This window comes from Benincasa hispida, chromosome 6 (assembly GCF_009727055.1).
Source record: "Benincasa hispida cultivar B227 chromosome 6, ASM972705v1, whole genome shotgun sequence".
In the NCBI taxonomy this organism is placed as follows: Eukaryota; Viridiplantae; Streptophyta; class Magnoliopsida; order Cucurbitales; family Cucurbitaceae; genus Benincasa; species Benincasa hispida.
The window spans coordinates 48,630,064-48,648,364 of NC_052354.1; the positions used below are offsets into that span (position 1 = coordinate 48,630,064).

An 18,301-nucleotide genomic window follows, 5' to 3' on the forward strand; every position below is an offset into this window, starting at 1 on the left:
AATGAAGGTAGAAGGGGCTATTTTATAGGGTTTAAACGCCGACAGATATCAATGATTGTGTTACGTCTCACTGCTGCCTTTGTCGCGGTATGGGCAATGTCACATCGTCTTATCTTGTTGATATACTTCCAAGGTATGCGTCCGAGCTTGAGTCAGCTAAAGTATCAACGTGTTCTAACCATTCCTGCGATCATCCTTCTATTATGATTGTCACTCCGTGGCTGCAATTTCCAATTGATCACTGCAACTTCTATGCGATGGGCGCATTCGATCACCGCAACTTCCATGTGATGGGTGCATTTGATCATCGCAACTTCCATGCGATGGGCACATGCAATCACCGCATGCATTCGTCTATGCAATAGCTCGGTTTTCAATGCATGCGTTTGTCTTTGCGGTCGCCTGGCTTTAGCGCATGCGTTTGTCTGCGATTGCTTATTTCCAACGCATTCGTTTGATCCCTGCGATAGCTAAAAAAATAGACACTTTGGCACGAAATAATGCATAATATTAGGGTCATTGAGGATTTAGTTGTTAATTGACGTAAAACTCAATTTTTTGCAAATTCTAAGTATTATCACCGCATTTTCTATTTATTAGCCCTCATAATTCTAAATAAAAGGCTTATAATAACTAGCATTTCTGCAAGTTATCAAAAGCATTTTTTTCATCACCTTTTGAATTCTTATCTTGTGGAGCTTTTCCTTTATGATCATCATTTCATGTGGTTCTCTTGAAAGTTGGATGATTATAATGTCCACCACGAAAAGAAAAATATTTCTTCCTCTGTCACGGTCACACCTCGACCATGACTACAACTTCGATCATGATTATTATTATTAAAATTCATAACATTCACTTCAGGGAATGTTATCGTGATTGCTATACAATGATTTCTTTGTTTTTAGGGCAGGGAATTGACCCCCAGTCGGCCTCCAGCCGATTTCTTCATCTCCTCACCTCTCTCACTTGCATTTTTCTTTAATTTCTTCCTTCTTCTCATGTAATTAGTCGAGATGGAGCCAAGATTTTTTCTTCTTTATCCCATGGAAAGGTAAGTTATAAGTTTTTCTCTAGTTTAGAGGATTTTGGATTGAACTCTATGTAATCTTTGGAGTTTTATTTAAATGTAATATTTACATCTTGATTATGAGTTTCCTTTCTGATTGAATCGCTTTGTAATCATATTTCCTCTTGATTGTCTGATAAACTACTTGGGATTTTATGATTAAATGCTTAAGAGATTGGCTTGTAATATGTGACATAAAATTATGGGTTAATCTCGAAAGCAAAAGGTTAAATAGGCTTGCGATATTTTGTCTATAATGACTATTGATCTAGGGGAAACTGTATTGAATGTTTGGTTAGACGATGAAAACTAAATATTTATCCTAGCATAAGCTCTAGAGCGTAATGCGGTTAGGTAAATGTGTTTAATTAGTATGGATTTATCTAGTATGTTTAACTAGTTAGGTAATTAAGACCATTGATTGGATGTCCAATCAATTGGGCTAGGCATAATTAAGAACCATAAGATTGCATTCAAATAATTCGATGAATAAGATCGCATTGAGTCATTTCAATATCATCTTCTAAGCTAGAATTTCTCTGTTAATTGTATTTCTATCTTTTACTTTACTTGCACTTTATTTTCTAGGCATTTCGACATCAAATCCACACCAAACTCCACATTTTAACATTTTAACTAAAAATGAGCTTTTGATAAACTAATCTTCTACATTTACCTATGGTTCGATCCTGGATTTGCCGCTTGTACTACTAGTTAGTATAAGTAGTAGTTTGATGATTTATAAATAGTATTTGATTGGCGGAGAGAGGTTTATGACACTCACTCTTTAGGCCCTGATCAAATGACTTCTCTAACATATCAACATCATTAATTTTCTTTCCGCATAACAATAATTTTGAATTGATTTTAAATAATGTGGAATTATAATAACTTACTTATTTAAAATCTTGTAGCCTCAAATGCATCCACTCATAATGAGCTTTATAAAGAATAACTATTTTCTGATGATCATATCTCTCTTTCAAGATTTTCCACAAGATATGGGGATCTTTTATTGTAAGATACTTCATTTTCAATCCCTCGTGGAGATGATGACAAAGGAAAACCATAGCTTTTGCTTTATCCTGACTGGATGTCGCATTTCCTTCTTTAATTGTTTTCCCAAGTTCATATCATACAGGTGGATTTTGGCATCAAGTACCCATGACAAATAATTATTATCATTAATGTCAAGGGTTGTGAATTCTAATATCGTAAGGTTTGCAACATTATCACAAAACATTGTATTTATATTAGAAATTTAATATGTACTAAATATGCAAAATAACATTTAATTTATTAATTATAACGGGGAAAAACGACATACCTTTAGGACCTACCTTCAACGAGGGAAATGAAAGAAGCTCGTGCTGATAACATGTTGTAAAATTGAGAACCACAATAGCGCACAACGAAAACACGGATATGAGACAAATACAATATAATAATAATATATATAATAAATAAATAGCTAAAATATAAAATGACTAAAATGGTAATTGAAAAAATTCTCCAAAATTCTCCACTAATTTCCCAATCTTTTGGATTCTTCACCAATGCATGTATGTCATCCAAAATCTACCAAATGCCACTATTCATAGACAATTTGGCAAGTAGGAGATGGATTATGTGGACACTAATAGGGGTGTTCAAAAAACCCAATGACCTGAAAAAATCGATCAACCGAATCCAATCCGTGCGGTTTGGGTTGAGTTGGGTTCAAATAAATGAAAATTTTGTGGGTTGGGTTGGTTCATAGGTTCACCTAAAATAACTCAAACCAACCCAAACTAACCCGAACTTTATTATTAACTTATATATATATATATATATATTAACTTATAATTATGTACATATATTTATTTAAGTTTTATTTTTATTTTGGATATTTTTTTTAAACGGAAACAAGACTTTTCATTGAAATAAATAAATTAGTCTAATGCTCGAAGTACATAAGAGGAAACAATAATAAAAATCTTCTAACTTGCCAATACAATGCAAGAATCATAATACTAAACATAGACTAAAGCTTTGAAGAAGAAGTAAAAACAATTTAGCTAAATAGAAATATCAAGGTGAATATAATCAAAATGCTTAGCTATAGAATCACTCGATAAGACTTTGACTCGAGCAATCCTAGGGTGATATGAATAAGAAAGTGTCCTGCTTTGAGAGAAACGTTGAATACTCTCCTCCCAATCTGAAGTTTAGAAACCGAAGTGGCACAAGTTGACTCCAAAACTTAGAAATACTCATCCACTAGCTTTGTGAATTCAAATCGAATTATCCGTATGAGAGCCAAAGAAGGGAAACAAGACCATGAATGCTCGTCATTATGCTGCACCATGTAGAAAAATATTTTTTCTTTTTAACTTTAAACGATAATTTATTCTCCAATAACACCTAAAAATAGCTTTTTAGCACTTTAAAAAAAAATGCATTGTATAAATTGCAATTATATTTAAATATTAATTCAATATATGAAAATAATTAAATCAATTTTTTTCATATTAACATCTTACTTCTTTTTATAACATAAATTTAAATAAATAATCTGATTAACCTGAACCATCCCAACCGGAATATTTCATGGTTGGGTTAGGTTGGGTTCATTTTTTAATAAGGGTTATTTGGATTGAAGAAATTAACAAACCGAGCAATTGGATTGGATTTAAAAAAACCTTCAATGCAATTCAAACCAACTCACAAACACCCTTGGATACTGATAGTGTGTAATCTTGAGTCCCGTATCCAAGCTCCGTGGCTAGTCTGCGCTCTTTGGACTTTTCAAACATGTTGCCATCTCGTCGGATATGCCATACTCAGATTTTGATGAGGTTAGGAGCTAGGAACGGAAACGGAAGCCAAGGAGCTCTCATAAGAATCCAATGCCTGGAATGAGAGATAAGTCACTAACTAAATGAATGAACCAATAAGCTAAAGAGGTTGTGATACCACCTAACCAGCCTATCTTTCTCCAGAGAAGCAACCCGCTTGTGCACGTTTTTGCTTTTTTCATCGAGATTGGGTCTCAACGTCAGTATAAGATTGAAAAGAATGCATAGCATTCGCTGGACGGCCAAAGATTGAATGAAATGTTGGCATGGGGTTTCGGCAATTTCAATTCCAGTTTTAAAGAAATAGCTTGAGTGAAAATCTGACCTTTAGCAACGGCAGGCAAAGTAGGCTGATGGGCAAGACCTCTCCAGCTGCAATGGTGTGGGGTGTCAAAGGTTGTTGCCCCGTGGCCAGCTCCAAGGGGCAAAGTCGCCCTTTACGCGAGGGAACGCCACCGCGGCCATCTCCTTCTCTTGAACTGTATAGCGGCGCTCGGTACCGCTCGTCCTTTCTTCCTAGATGCTTTGAATATCCCTCGTCTCATAGCAAGCAAGAGATAAGTTATTGATGTGATGACAAGGCATACCCAACAGTCTGAAGGAGTAGTGCCCCTCGGGCAAAAAAATGAAAGTGATTCTCAAGTTCTTCCCACAGCGAAGAGCATTTCTAGCCGGAGAAACTTTGAATTTCTTATGAGCCCAAACGATGGATTCAATAAGTTCTTCAAAGAGGACGATTACGGTACATATGAATTTATTATGAATTTCGTAGGGATCTCCCCCGGTTCGAGAGCATTCCACCCGTTTTTGGCAACTTTCACTTTCAACCCAATTCACCGCATACGTGCCCTTTACGCCCAGACACATTGGACTTTGGGGTAATGGAGATATGACACATGGTAAATAGATATTAAACATAATCATCTAATGGGCATCTATTAATACCTTTTATATAGTTAGTTGTTTTCACATATTCAATTTTTTTAAAATTAATTAATTTATCTAATATGAATCAAAATTTAGGTTTATTAAGACTTAAAGTTCTAAATAATTTAAAAATTAAGTCCTCAGAACTCGGTTGTTGATGGATTAACACATTGGCCAATAGGTGGGTCTCAATCTCATTGTTAACAGGATCATTTTCAAGTTTGGTTATGTTGTCTTGTGGAGGTTGATTTGGCCTTTTAATCTTTGGGTTTGCATGTATTCGTCTCCAAAAAAAGAAAAATGAAAGTTATAACTTTCTTTTTAAAATTTTCATGAATTTTCTTTTCAAAAAAATAAAATTTTCATGAATTTGAAAAAATATCAATTAAAGTAAAAATTTATTTGACACAATATTGAAAAATTTGATATTTTTTAGACATGAAATTAAAAGTTTAAAAGTTTATTGGACAATCTTTTAGAAATAAAGAATCTATTTGACTCAAAATTAAAAGTTCAATGATATATTATACACCTAAGTTTAAATCAAAAGACTAAAAAGACATAACTCTAATGGCTCATGTAATAGACATAAAACTTAACACCATTTTATATATCTTCCTCTACTTCATTTATGAGAGTAAATTGCTAATATCACAAGAATATCATATTCTCTTTGTTCACATTAAAAAAATTTTCACAAATATTTTTAATGTCGGTAGGTCCATAGTCTCTAAAACTAGTACTTTAGGAATAAAGTCTTGGTCTCCCCTCTCTAAATGCTTGCAATAAATGCTCTTAGGGAGAGGGTGAGGCAAATCCTTCAAAGGTAAAAGGGCAAGTTATTCTCAAATAGGGATGGAAGTTTTGATCAAGATCATTCCACAGCAATCCCTGTATATAAGATGAATTGAAAGTTACTATCTATACCAATAAATTATATTTTTCTATTCAGTTGCATAATTATAAGAACATCAAAATTAAGAGTGTTTAGCATGAAGTTATTCTACGTTGAGTGCCCTCATAGGAAGCATGTGAGTGACGGAAGCAAAACATATTGAATGGTCCGTGTTGGTTTGTAAGAAAGTCTTCTTTGAAGCGATTCTAAGGACAAGTAATGACAACCCCTATTTTGTCCGGACCCTTTAACACATCGAAAACACCTCCTAACAAGAACATTTTTTCTCTATAAAACACACTAGGTTACATATGCAAAAGGTGGTTGATCAAGAGGACTCATATTCTTTAATTGTCTAACACCCTAGCTTTAGGGAGAACTTTTGGAAAATAATTTTAGCTTCCAGGTTAAACTTTATATATGAAAGGTTCTAAATGACATTCTTCCAACTTGCACGAATATATATCTTCATAAAATAGAGAAGAATAAGAGAACATCCTCTTGATGAAGAGAGAATTTTTATGCTTATTTTGTGGATTGTGATGGTCCAATTGAATGCCCTTCCAGTCCCTTTGCACATATCAGTTAAAGAGAAAATGTTGATGTACAAGAGAAAATCAAATTGACTAGGGAATTATGAGAACATTTTTCCTCGGATCTTGATGCTTATTTTGTGCATTATGATTGGTCCAATTGAATGCCTTACAGTCCACTCCTCTATGCATATCTGTTGAATGTAAAACAATTATTATGGGGTTGCTTCGTGGAAAATAAGAAAACATCAATTATTATGAGGTTGGCTTTGTGGAAAATAAGAAAACATCCATTTGATGAAAGATTAAGAAGTCATGAGTTCAATCAATAGTGACCATCTATCTAGAATATAAACTAGCCATATGCTGAACGATATAAAAAAAAAAATCAGTTGAATGCAAAACATTGTTTGTCGATGGCATGGCCGGTTGGCAGTGAATGAGGTTAGGTCTCACATGTGAGCAAAATTTTCCCTTGTGGCTTATGAGGCTTGTCAATATGGACGAGACCAATTCTTGTTGGTTTTTATGGGGGAAAGGTACTTTTTATACTAAAGCTTGAAATCTAATTTCATTTTGGTTCTAAATTTCATGATTTATACTTTTAACTTCATTTTTCAAAAAAAAATTACAATTATAATCTTTTTGCATTAATGTCTATTAGTTATATGAATTTAATAATACTCAAAAAATAATAAAATAATTAAACTTCTATTTGTCCATCTATAGAGAAATAATTTTTATAAGTTTAATTTTCAAAATTTTAAAACCAAATTACTATAAAATAAGGCCTAATTTTTTATGATTAGGATTTGTGAATTAAAAAACGTACTCATAGTTGAAATGAAAATATGAAGAAAAAAAAACCTCTAAACCAAAAAAAATTACATTTAGACTTAGTAAATTTGAATTTCTTTCTAGTTAACATAGAAGGAAAACTCTTTATTACTATTTTAAAAATAATGAAAAATCTCAAAGACCCAGGACTTTGAGAGCTTGAGGCTTCACAAAAGGCACGTGCCTCATAACGAGGCTTGCCTTTTCAAGGCAAGGCGTTGCTCGTGTGTCCTCAAGAGTGCTTTTTAAAACACTAGACAACAAGAAACAAACACAGCAAACCGTCTGAACCTTGATATTATAACACCTAAATAAAAGATTCAGAAGACGATTAATCCATGATCCAGAAGTGTCATTTCATAAACGATATAAGCTGTGTTTTACTCGAGATAAATTTTAACATCAATCCCATTATCAATAAGAGATTGAACCACGGCTCTTATTTTGCCTTCAAATTTGTCCCTCTCCCTAGGAGTATAACTAGCAGTATAAACATCAGCTTCTCTAGCCCTCTCAGCTAAAATACGGCCAACGGCCAAACAAGCAGGTATATCTGAACGAGACTTGAGAACAGCTTTGATATCTTTTGAGTTAGTACCTGCAACTGCAACTTGTTTGCAAGTCACCCTGTGCGTAAGTGATGCTGAAACGAACCGCTTTGAGATGAACACATCGAGTGTAAATGGTTCCATGTAGGCTACCGTCCGTTGCTTAAATGATATATGCTTTTTTGGATTCTTGGATTTCTTCACCTTCTGGTATGTATATGGCCGACTATTATCATCATCTAAGAAGTCCTCTACACCAAAGAAACTTCTGGGTGCATAATGAACCTGTGATAGAGCACCAATCAAGCATTGGATAATCAAAGGTTAGATAAAGTTGGTTTAAATTTGGGCAAGTTACTATTCTAATGCTTTTTTGGTAAAAGAAGCATTTCATTGATCAATGAAATCAGGAGAGAACCCTAAACACCAGAAGGTGATTACATCATAGAGAGCCAATTACTGACTTAAAAAGATAAGTGGAAATGAGTAAAAGGGTGCTTTGTTTTGTACCAAGAAAACACCGTAGACAAAACTAACTCCATAAAACGATTAAACGAGGAAAAAGAATCACTAAAAATCTGGCTGTTCCGTTCACCCCATAAACTCCAAAAGAAAACATGTAGGATAGCCAACCAAACCATCTTCTTAGTTCCACCACAGGATGACCCACCAATAAAGAAGCCAATGCATCATAGATAGAATTAGGGCAGATAAAGGACCATCCAAAAGCAGGAAGAACAATGTTCCAAAAATTAGCAGCAAAAGAGCAATGCAAAAACAAATGAATAGGAGATTCACCATGTTGGCGACACATGTGACACCAAGAAGTTGAAAGACACATATCAGGCAAACGATGCTGCAAACAATCCACAGTATTGATGGCACCCAAACTAAGCTCCCATAAAAAAAAAATTAATCTTTTTGGGTAACAATCTTTCTAAATCACCGAATAAAAGATCAGACAAATAGTTATCCTTAGCACCCACCAAATCATCCATAAGAAATTTAACCGTAAAGACCATAGATGGATTAAGAGGCCAACACAAAGAATCAGGAGAGAAACAGAATCTAATAGAAGACAAGTGAAGCGATAAATCAACCCATTCAGAAATCTCCATTTCAGTAAGATTATGACGAAGATTTAAATCCCAAGCAGCAGAAGTTGAAACCCACATTAGCCACGGTGGCCTTTGATCTCTGAGTAATACGATAAAGCCTTGGACACAAGTTAGAAAGAATACTACAGCTTAGCCAAGAATCATACCAAAAAGAAATGGTAGCACCATCACCAATCCAACGACGAATACGAGCTGTAATCAAACCAATAAACTGACAAATAAACCTCCAAGGGGCTTTTGTTGAAGCATGAGGAGTAGGCCAGGTACAACCAGTGGAGTAATACTTAGCCACGATGAGAGATCTTCATCGAGCATCACGCTCAGTAAGGAATCACCAAGTCCATTTAGCAAGAAGGGGAGAATTCCGATGTTTAAAGTTTCCAATACCAAGACCACCCAAAAGCTTGGGGCATTGAGATATCTTCTACTTCACATTATGCATACCACCATCACCATGAGAACCCTTCCAATAGAAATTTCGAACCATCTTGTCAAGACAATTGATGATAGAAGAGGATGCCCTAAACAAGGACAAATAATACGTAGGGAGATTAGAAAGAGTAGCCTAGACAAGCATATGTCTGCCACCTTTCGAAATATAAGCACACTTCCAATTATAAAGTTTATACTGAAATCTCTCCACCATCATCGACTGCCAAAAAGGAACAGAATTGGAGTTGTCACCAAAAGGAAGCCCAAGATATTTAGTAAACTAACAACCCCTTTTGCAGGTAGAAGAACTCAGAAGCCCGTTAAAATCTGAGTCAGGAACATGAATCCTAAGAAGCTCACTCTTAGCAAAGTTGATTTTAAGCCCAGAAGCAGATTCAAAGATACGTACAACATCAAACAAGTTCTGTATAGCATGACGCTCGACAATGGAGAATAACAAAGTATCATCAACAAACTGCAAGTGATTCAGAGTAAAAGTCGAATTCTCAATAGGATGAGCAACAGTAAGACCCATAGTAGAGCTATGCTCAAGAAGACGACTTAGACACTTGGCAACTAAAATAAATAAGAAGGGTGAAAGAGGATCTCCCTGTTGGATACGACGGGTTGGGATGATCTTCCTATGAGGACAACCATTAATAATGGAGTAATTAGCACTAGTGATGCAATCTTTGATCCATGTGCGCCAAATGTTTCCAAAACCTTTTATCATAAGAATAGAGTGAAAAAATTCCCAATCAACCATATCAAAAGCCTTCTCCAAGTCAAGTTTAAGAACAATGCCCTGCTTCTTTAAAGACAACCAGTCATCATGAAGCTCATTGGCCCTCAAAGAAGCATCAAGAATTTGTCTATTGGTCACAAAAGCGAGCTGATTGTCTGCAATAGTAAATGGGAGAAGCTTCTTGAGCCAATTAGAAAGAACACAAGCAACACTCTTACCAGCACAAGGAATGAGACTAATTGGCCGATAATCAAAGACCGATTTAGAATCTATTTTCTTAGGAATCAAACAGATGTCTCATTCAACTTAACATTAATAACTCCTCAGTTATAAAAACCCTATATAAGGCTCATCAAGTCAGATTTAATGGTAGACCAGAAGAACTTAAAATATTCAACTGTAAAACCATACCATCAGGGCTAGGAGATTTGATGTAGGGGTATCTTAGTCAAACTATGTCATCTTTTATAATTGTTCTATTGTTTAATTTTTATTTTAATTTAGGTGACAAAGCCCTTCCTCTTTAGGTCTATTTAAAGAAGCCTAGGTTTAGAATTAGTTAATTAGGTGTGTAACATCCCTTTCCCTTTGGGTCTATTTAAAGAGACCATTGTCTTCATTTTCGATCATCAATAACAATACTCCTACTTCAAGATTGCTCCAAGATTTGGGTCTACTTCAAGATTGGTATCAGAGCACCCTACGTGATAGGGCATCATGGTGAAGGGCGTCACCCCTCCTTCCTCCTCAAATGTGGAAGCATCCATATCTCCACGATCTATCAACAAAAGATTTGTTGCCATTGAGTTGGCGATCAATCTGCTCAATGAGAAGTTCACAACAATGCAGGCTTCCATGCCTGCTGTGCACCAAGTAATGGAGCAAATAACTAATGAGTTCAAGAAAATGTCGGGCAACAAAGGCAAGGAAGTTGAGTCCCACGACAACCATCAAGAAAATCAAGATAGTGGAGGATAGCCGATGGCTAAAGCAAGAAAGACTGGTTAGCAGAGACATTTGGGCATCAGAATTCAAGATCAGGTGCGTTCCCCTCCAAGAAACCAGCCCCGAATGTTTTTTCAGCAAGCTCTAGTGGCCAGGCATGGGTCTGGTGGTGCAGCAGCTCGCCCATGGGTCATAGCAAGATTCCATCAGCAACAGACCAGACTTTTTCCTCCAAATCTGCTGGGTCATGACTCTGAATCCTCGGAAGAAGACAATCAAAGTTGGCCGCACACTCAAGAATTTAACCAAGAAAATCAAGAATGGGTTCAAGAAGGTCCTTACATGGGGTATTATAGGCAAAACACCTATCAAGATTGGCAAGATTACTTCCATAACTTGCGTAGACCACCTTGGAGGGCAGATTCTGGCTACAAAATGAAGGTAGATCTCCCTACCTACAATGGAAGAATGAACATCTCAAAGTGAACCGTAGGATCTCGTCTTACTTACCACACACCTAACGTCCGTCAAAGCTCAAAAATCCTCCTGCAAGTTTGTTATTACGAGTAGTTCCTACAAAGGATCGGACTAATGACGTATACAATACTAGAATTCTCGATGTAGATGCTACATCCCGAGAGCCAGAAGTATTGAAGGAATGGCCATAGGAATGGACACATCATGACATCGGGAGGTTTTCTTGGATTGGGTGAAGGAAGTCGAGAGTTTCTTTGAGTATATGGGCACCCCCGAACATAAGAAGGTTAAATTGGTATCCTTCAAACTCAAAAGTGGGGCTTCCGCATGATGAGATCAACTCCGAACGAATAAAAAGCCATCTTTAGTAAAAAGAGTTGAATAAAAAGCCAAAAATTCTGCCTCAATGTCCTAATCCGTCAATAAACTGGTGCCACTGCCGAAAAGAATTTCATTAATCAAGCTTTTACGACATTGAGCAACAACAATTATGTGAGAAAAAAGTATTTTCATCTCTCTCAATGAGCCGTTTGAGCTAACATTGTTGTTGCCAACGGATATGTTCTTGAACAAGTCAAATTCTCAATCTGTGCTCGTAGTGAGCAGCGCCTGATTATCTGATACGTGTTTAGTTCGACTCTGTCTTCCAAATCATCCAATTGTGTTAACTGATTCATTAGAGAGGAAAGGTTGGATGCTTTACTGTGTTGTGCATTGCTCCAATCACGAATTATAGATTTCAACCCTTGTAATTTCATCATAAATCCATGACCTGGCCAATCAGTAATAGGATGAAGTTTTCGCCAATCCTTCTCCAATGAACAAAAACAAGGAATTTTGAGCCATGAGTTTCCAAATCTGAAGGAACAAGGTCCCCATGTAATAATTCCTATGGATAAGGCCAAAGGAAAGTGATCAGAAGTGGTTTGGTCTAGTCATTTAAGAGTAATTGGCCCAAATTTCTGAAGACAATTTTCCGTTAGAAAGAAAAGATCCAAGAGTGACAAATACTGAATAGGACCAGAGTTAGACCATGTGAAGCATCTATTCGTCAGCGGAATATCACGCAAATGATAATTGGATATCATTGATTAAAGGCTCGCATACTAGCAGAGATGGTGCAATCGTGTGATTTCTCCCAAGACCACCTAGTGACATCAAAATCACCACTCACCACCCAAACCAACCACACCATCAAGTTCTTGCCAAAAGTTAGCTTTGAAAACATTATCTAAGGGGCCACAGACAGTTGTGAGCCAAAAAGTGTGACCATTTGCCAAAGAAACATTAATAGAGACGGTAAAAAGGCCCTTGATGACGTCATGAATAGAAAAATATGGTTCACTCCAAAGAATAAGAATACCCCTGATGATCCAATGACATCCAAAGCAATCCATCCAATGTAAGAGGAGCTCCAAATAGATTTAATCAATAAGGTATTTGTAGAAGATAATTTTGTTTCTTGAAGGAGAACAAGACCTGGGTTGTGTTATTGTATAAGCTTTTTAACCAAGGTTCTCTTCCTCCAAGAATTAAGGCCCCGAACGTTACAAGTTAGGAACTTTATTGATTGTCTGTGTTTCCCTCCCTAATTTCCAAGGTAGCAAATTTGTCCTAATGGATTAATGAATAGAGGCCATGTAACTCTCTCTGTAATTTGGGCTTCTTTCCAATAGTGGTCGATGGTTTCTTACTTTTAGTTGGAGAGGGATTGGTTGGAATTGCCATAACACATAATCCATATTTGGATAATAATGAAACCAAATCATGTAGACTGATTGGAAAGAGTGGTGAGGATGGTGGGTGTTGTTGTATAATAGGAAACGAAGTGGATATAGGTGGGTCAATAGTCTATGCAGAAGGGGTTAACATGTTGCAACATTTGGTGTTGTGAAATCATATATCCGGGCTTAAATCAGATGGGAGGGGAGGGAGGGTGGATACGGGCATTGAGATAAATCCGGCTGGTTTCCAAAAATGGTCAAATTGAGAGGCTGGGAGGTAAATTTCGTTTCGTTAGTAGGGCTAGAAAGGTATCCTTCAGTATTAGAACCAACAAAGGGGATTTTGGAATTATTTGTTGAGGTGGAAAAAGTATTGTCAACATGGAAGGGGGGCCCTCTCGAAAAAATAACAGTAGAAAGAGATGGTTGTGAAAACGATGGGGAGTCCAAGTGGGTAGGGCGAGGGTTTTGTGGCTGAAAGCTAAAAGAGGAAGATGGGTCGGTGGAGTTAGGGCAATTGGTCCGGTTAATTGAGGATTAGGTGAGTCGATTAAAATGGAAGAGTTTTTTTGGCTCAATTATTGAATTAGGGTAAGGTGGCAGATTGGGTGAATTGGGAAAATTTGGTGGGGTCAACGTATTAGTGGTCATGTGAGATAAGGCAAGTTGTTGGTTTGTAAACTCCTTAAATTTAGGAGATGCGGCTAGAGATTCCATATATGGAAAGAGATGGGGGAAATCGGAAGCAATGAGTCAATGGCAAGAGATTTACCTTTTTCAGCATCTCAAGAATCAAGGAGATCCCCAGTCACAACACCATCATCAATGCAATCCTTGATCGACAGTTTTTGCTCTTTCCAGTGACCTCTTGTGTCAAGGTCCATGGCTTGAATCCGGATAAGGAGATCAACAGCAACCAATTCCTTTGGAATAATCAACTCATGTGGGATGAAGACCCTTTTGTTTACTTTGATTTCCAGGTGCACAAAGGATAGTTGTAGTCCTGTGTCAGTCTGGTTTGACGATTGAAGAAAGCCACCATATGAATCACCTATGTGTTTGAAGATGTCTTCTGTCCAAAGTGTTGGAGGGAGATTATAGACATCGATGATCGATCCACCCCCTATGAGACAACCATTTGCTATTTGAAAGATAAAAGAGAGGAAGGGGGGAGGAACTTAATTTTTTGCTTATCAATTGTTTCCTAATCAACTGTTTTGCAGAGGGTCTGTGAGATTTCTAGGTTATAAACTTGTAGCAAAGCTTTATCATCCAAAATAGAGTTAATGGTGCAGCAGGTCGAGAAGGATGAAATTGAGAGTGGCTATCACCATTGCATCCCAATCAAATTGAGGGTGAATGAGTTCTGAAATTGGGTTGTCACAAATTGATGAGGCTATGGCCTTTTTTAGTAATGGAGCCTGGGTGGGTTGAACATCATCCACGTATGTCTGCGTGTTGGTATTGGATGAGGGATTGGCTAGGAAGCACGGACACTGACACGCGATGCGTCGACACGACGACAACGACACGGTGACACGCCAATTTTAAAAAAAAGTAGGACACGACACGTGAAGGACGCGTTATTTTTTATTAAAAAATTAAATATATGTGTGCAATAAACATATTGTGAAATATTCCATTTAAAAACACTAAAATAACAAGTTAACAACCATAATTTTAAATAAAAAATGTAGAGAGAAAAAAGAGATATTTAAGAAGATGAAATAGCAGAAATGGGATGGAAAAATCAAAGGGAAGAGAGGGAAAAAAAATAAAAATAGAAGGAACCCACATGGAGAGAGGAAAAAATGAAAATAGAAGGAAAAAAAATAAATGGGAGAGAGAAACCAGTCGTCGACACGAGGGTTGGTGGGTCTTCCAGTAGCCAACGTGAAGATCTTCAAGTCGCCAGCATGGAAACGAGAACTGGTAGTCGCTGGGTTTGAAGAGGAAGCAAAAGTTGTGGGGGTCTTCAACTCTTTTCAGTAGAGGTTAGCCAATAGAACCCTAAAATAAACTTAAAATATGTTCGGTTGGGCTTTGGGCTTCAAATGCCCTGTTTTAATTGTTTTTTTTTTAATTTGCAGGTTGTCGTGTCTTCAGCCGTGTCGAGAAGTGTCTTGTCGTGTCGGGGGCGTGTCAGAAATAAAAACTTAATAATAAAATAATTGACATGGCAGTTGGTGTGTTGGACACGTGTCGGAGGCATGTCGGGGCGTGTCAGTGTCAGACACGTCTCCAACACGGACACTTGGTCATTTTAGGAGTATCGATGCTTTATAGGGGATTGGTGGGTGGGTGGGGCTTGCCTGAATACTCAAAAACCAGTGAGAAGAAAGAGAACCATCCTAACTTGTTTTCCATAGACGGAATGAGAATGTTGGTATGGCATCCAGAGTGTTCCCAAAGAGTGAGCTCAGCAAAAATGCCATTTTTTTTTTTTGTTGTGTTTTTCAAGCCAAAGGGTGTCTCCTTCCTCATTCAACTTCCGAAACTTACGGTCAAAAGGGTCTTTGTAAAGGGAATTGAAGGATGAAGCAAGCCATTCAAGGATCTCCACAAAACGAAAATAGAGTGAGTAATACAATAAAGCCTTGGATACAAGTTAGAAAGAATACCACAACTAAGCCAAGAATCATGCCAAAAAGAAGTAGTAGCACCAACACCAATCCGACGACGAATACGAGCTGTAATCAAATGCCTTTTTGGTACGAGTCAACGTTGTTTTCTGGTATGAGGTGTTACCTTATTATGTAAATTTATGCAAAGAGTGAAATCTTGTGATTTTGAAGATGTATAGTGTATGGTCTTTTCTTTTGGAGGTTTCGCTTACTAAAAAACTGAAATATTTAAAAACAAGAATATTGATAACTATGGGATGAAATCTTACCTCCCCCTTATGAAAGTCACTTGTTGGCACAAGCAAATAAGGTCTGACCCTGTTCACTTCACATGCACAAACCACATGTTTCCGCATATTTCCAAGGAAGTGTCTCAACATCTTTTCCTCCTTTTACTAGCTAACCCCCCTTTTGTATTGAAAGAACCTGATTCCAACTCGTATGAACACCTAAAAGAAAAAAAGAGGCGAAATATTATATCTCCCAGCCACATGAAAATATTTCAGGACTCAGAGGTTTAATAAACGGATTAAACTACTAATTGAGCATTCGTACACTAGAGATGGCTTAAATTTGTTACAGAAGGACGCATCCAGATTCAACATTGACATTGTACCGAACAGTTATCCAGCAATACACAATTCATACTAGCGAGCATTTCAAATATTAAAAACGAGTAAAGAAATGGAAGAAGCTGCAAAATAGAACAAATTATATGCATTAAGGGCAGCCGAAAACCAAAACTCCATCAAGTAAACAAAGAAATAATGTGAAAGCTGAGAGAGAAATTACCCAATAGGACACAAACGAAGGGAACTCAAAAGGCGAAACAAATTTCTGCGATAAAACCCTCTATGTTGGAACCAATGGACTTGTAAGGATTTCGAATCAAAATGGATTTGAAATCATTTCTTGTGTTCGAAATGGATAAAACGAAATAGGACTAAGAATACAAAATGATTGGAACGAAACTTGTTTGTGGGACTGCCGGAGGGAGTGAGGGAGAAGAAAGAGAGCTGTGTGTTGGTGGTGATGTGCGGCTGCGAGCCTGCGACACGACAACAGAAGTGAGAAAGAACGAAAGGTTTTTTAATATTTGATTTATATAATTATAAGGGTTTAATTGTAAATTAATTGTTCTATTTGAACCATTTAGAAATTAATTAAACCCACAAAGTGAATTTTACAAGTTTGTTGAGCTATGCTTTGATGATAATATTTTAGTTTTTACGCAATAGGTTGATTTTATGATATGCTTTTATAATTATAGGTAATTGTTCATATTTATAATAAAACTTCCCAAAAAAATATTTATACTACTTAATAGTTGATGTCTTCTTGCAAAGGGTAAAACTTAAAAAGAGATAAAAAGCGTATTACTTCCTTTCTATTTTTCGTAGTAGAAATATGAAATTTTAGTTTAAGTTATTTCTAATCAATTTTGCTTTAAATCCAAATAGAGAATTGAAGTCATTTTTCTTATTTGAAATCTTTTACGTCAAACAAAACATTAATGATTGAGTTGTCAAGTCATTATAAATCAAATTGAAATTAGGAAAGAGAATGAAATTTAATACCATTAAATTTGGATCAAAAGAGAGACAAATATATAAAAGAATAAAGATTGATGTCGCCCATGCTCTTGTCTTTTTCACTATAATTTCATTTCTGTTCGATTTGGAACTTTTAGCTTTATAGATCTCTCGAGTCTCAAGACTCTCAACTCATAAATTAGGTTTTTTATTATCTTATAAACAATCTCATATCTTAAAAGTATCCTATTAAATTGAAAATTTTTAAAATGTAGAAAACAAAGTAGTATTCAAACATTATTTTAGCAAAGACTTATATTTTATTGGTAAATTAAGTTCTTTTTATATTTTTTTAATCAATGTTTCTTAAAATTTTCTGACCTTATAAAGTGAATTAAGCTACTCCTAAGCTGACATTTTCATTCATAGTTGTATTATCTACTATTAAGTTGTATAGTTACTTCTACTTATTATTAAGTTGTAATATTTGCTATGTTTTAACTTCAATAATGAGTAAAATATCGAACTAACCTTTTGGTCAAACTTATAATTCTTAACTAGCTGAATTAAATTCAAGTTAGTGTGATACTATTTACTATTAAGTTGTGTTATTTATATAGCTAGGTTATTTCTATGATGGCACAGCTGAAATTGAACTTTTAAAACACCAAACAAATTCAAGACTTAAAAAATTTGAAAAGAAAGAAACCATCCAATTTCAATAGTTGTAGGAGATGAAAGATCAATCTTCCTTGATTCCATTTTCTCAAATAAAACTATAGCAAGTAAGGCAAAAAAAAATGTCTTAACCAGTTAATATGTGTTCCTAATATAAAGTGGAAGATTTGATCTCTTAAACATAAATTTAAAAATGTATGTTCAACTTGTAGTTTAAATCCATCTGACATACTTATCTTAAAACCATAATTTGAAAAACGTAACAATTTTCAATCAATTTATACATTAAGTTTACATGACTTGACTTTTCGACACTAGATTACACAACTAACCGATATAATATGACCAGTTATATATTTAAATGTGATAAATATATTTAG

At 35.9% G+C, this 18,301-nt stretch overlaps 1 protein-coding gene across 1 annotated transcript; it reads right to left on the reverse strand.

Annotated features, from left to right (window-relative positions):
* Positions 1-7,429: 7,429 nt before the first annotated feature.
* On the reverse strand, positions 7,430-16,792 carry LOC120079922 (50S ribosomal protein L18). The gene is made up of 3 exons (XM_039034378.1): positions 16,504-16,792; positions 15,981-16,160; positions 7,430-7,931 (listed from the first exon to the last, which is right to left on the reverse strand). Exons 2-3 carry the CDS (start codon positions 16,089-16,091, stop codon positions 7,479-7,481), a joined length of 564 nt encoding a protein of 187 aa, XP_038890306.1. The 5' UTR covers positions 16,092-16,160; positions 16,504-16,792; the 3' UTR covers positions 7,430-7,478.
* Positions 16,793-18,301: the final 1,509 nt, after the last annotated feature.

Bases quoted from the DNA above. Each gene is read 5' to 3' on its own strand.
- LOC120079922 (XM_039034378.1), bottom strand. From the start codon at position 16,091: ATGTTGAGACACTTCCTTGGAAATATGCGGAAACATGTGGTTTGTGCA. The intron at 7,932-15,980 runs GTAAGATTTCAT...GCTCTATCACAG, and splicing joins GTGACTTTCATAAGGGGGAG to GTTCATTATGCACCCAGAAG.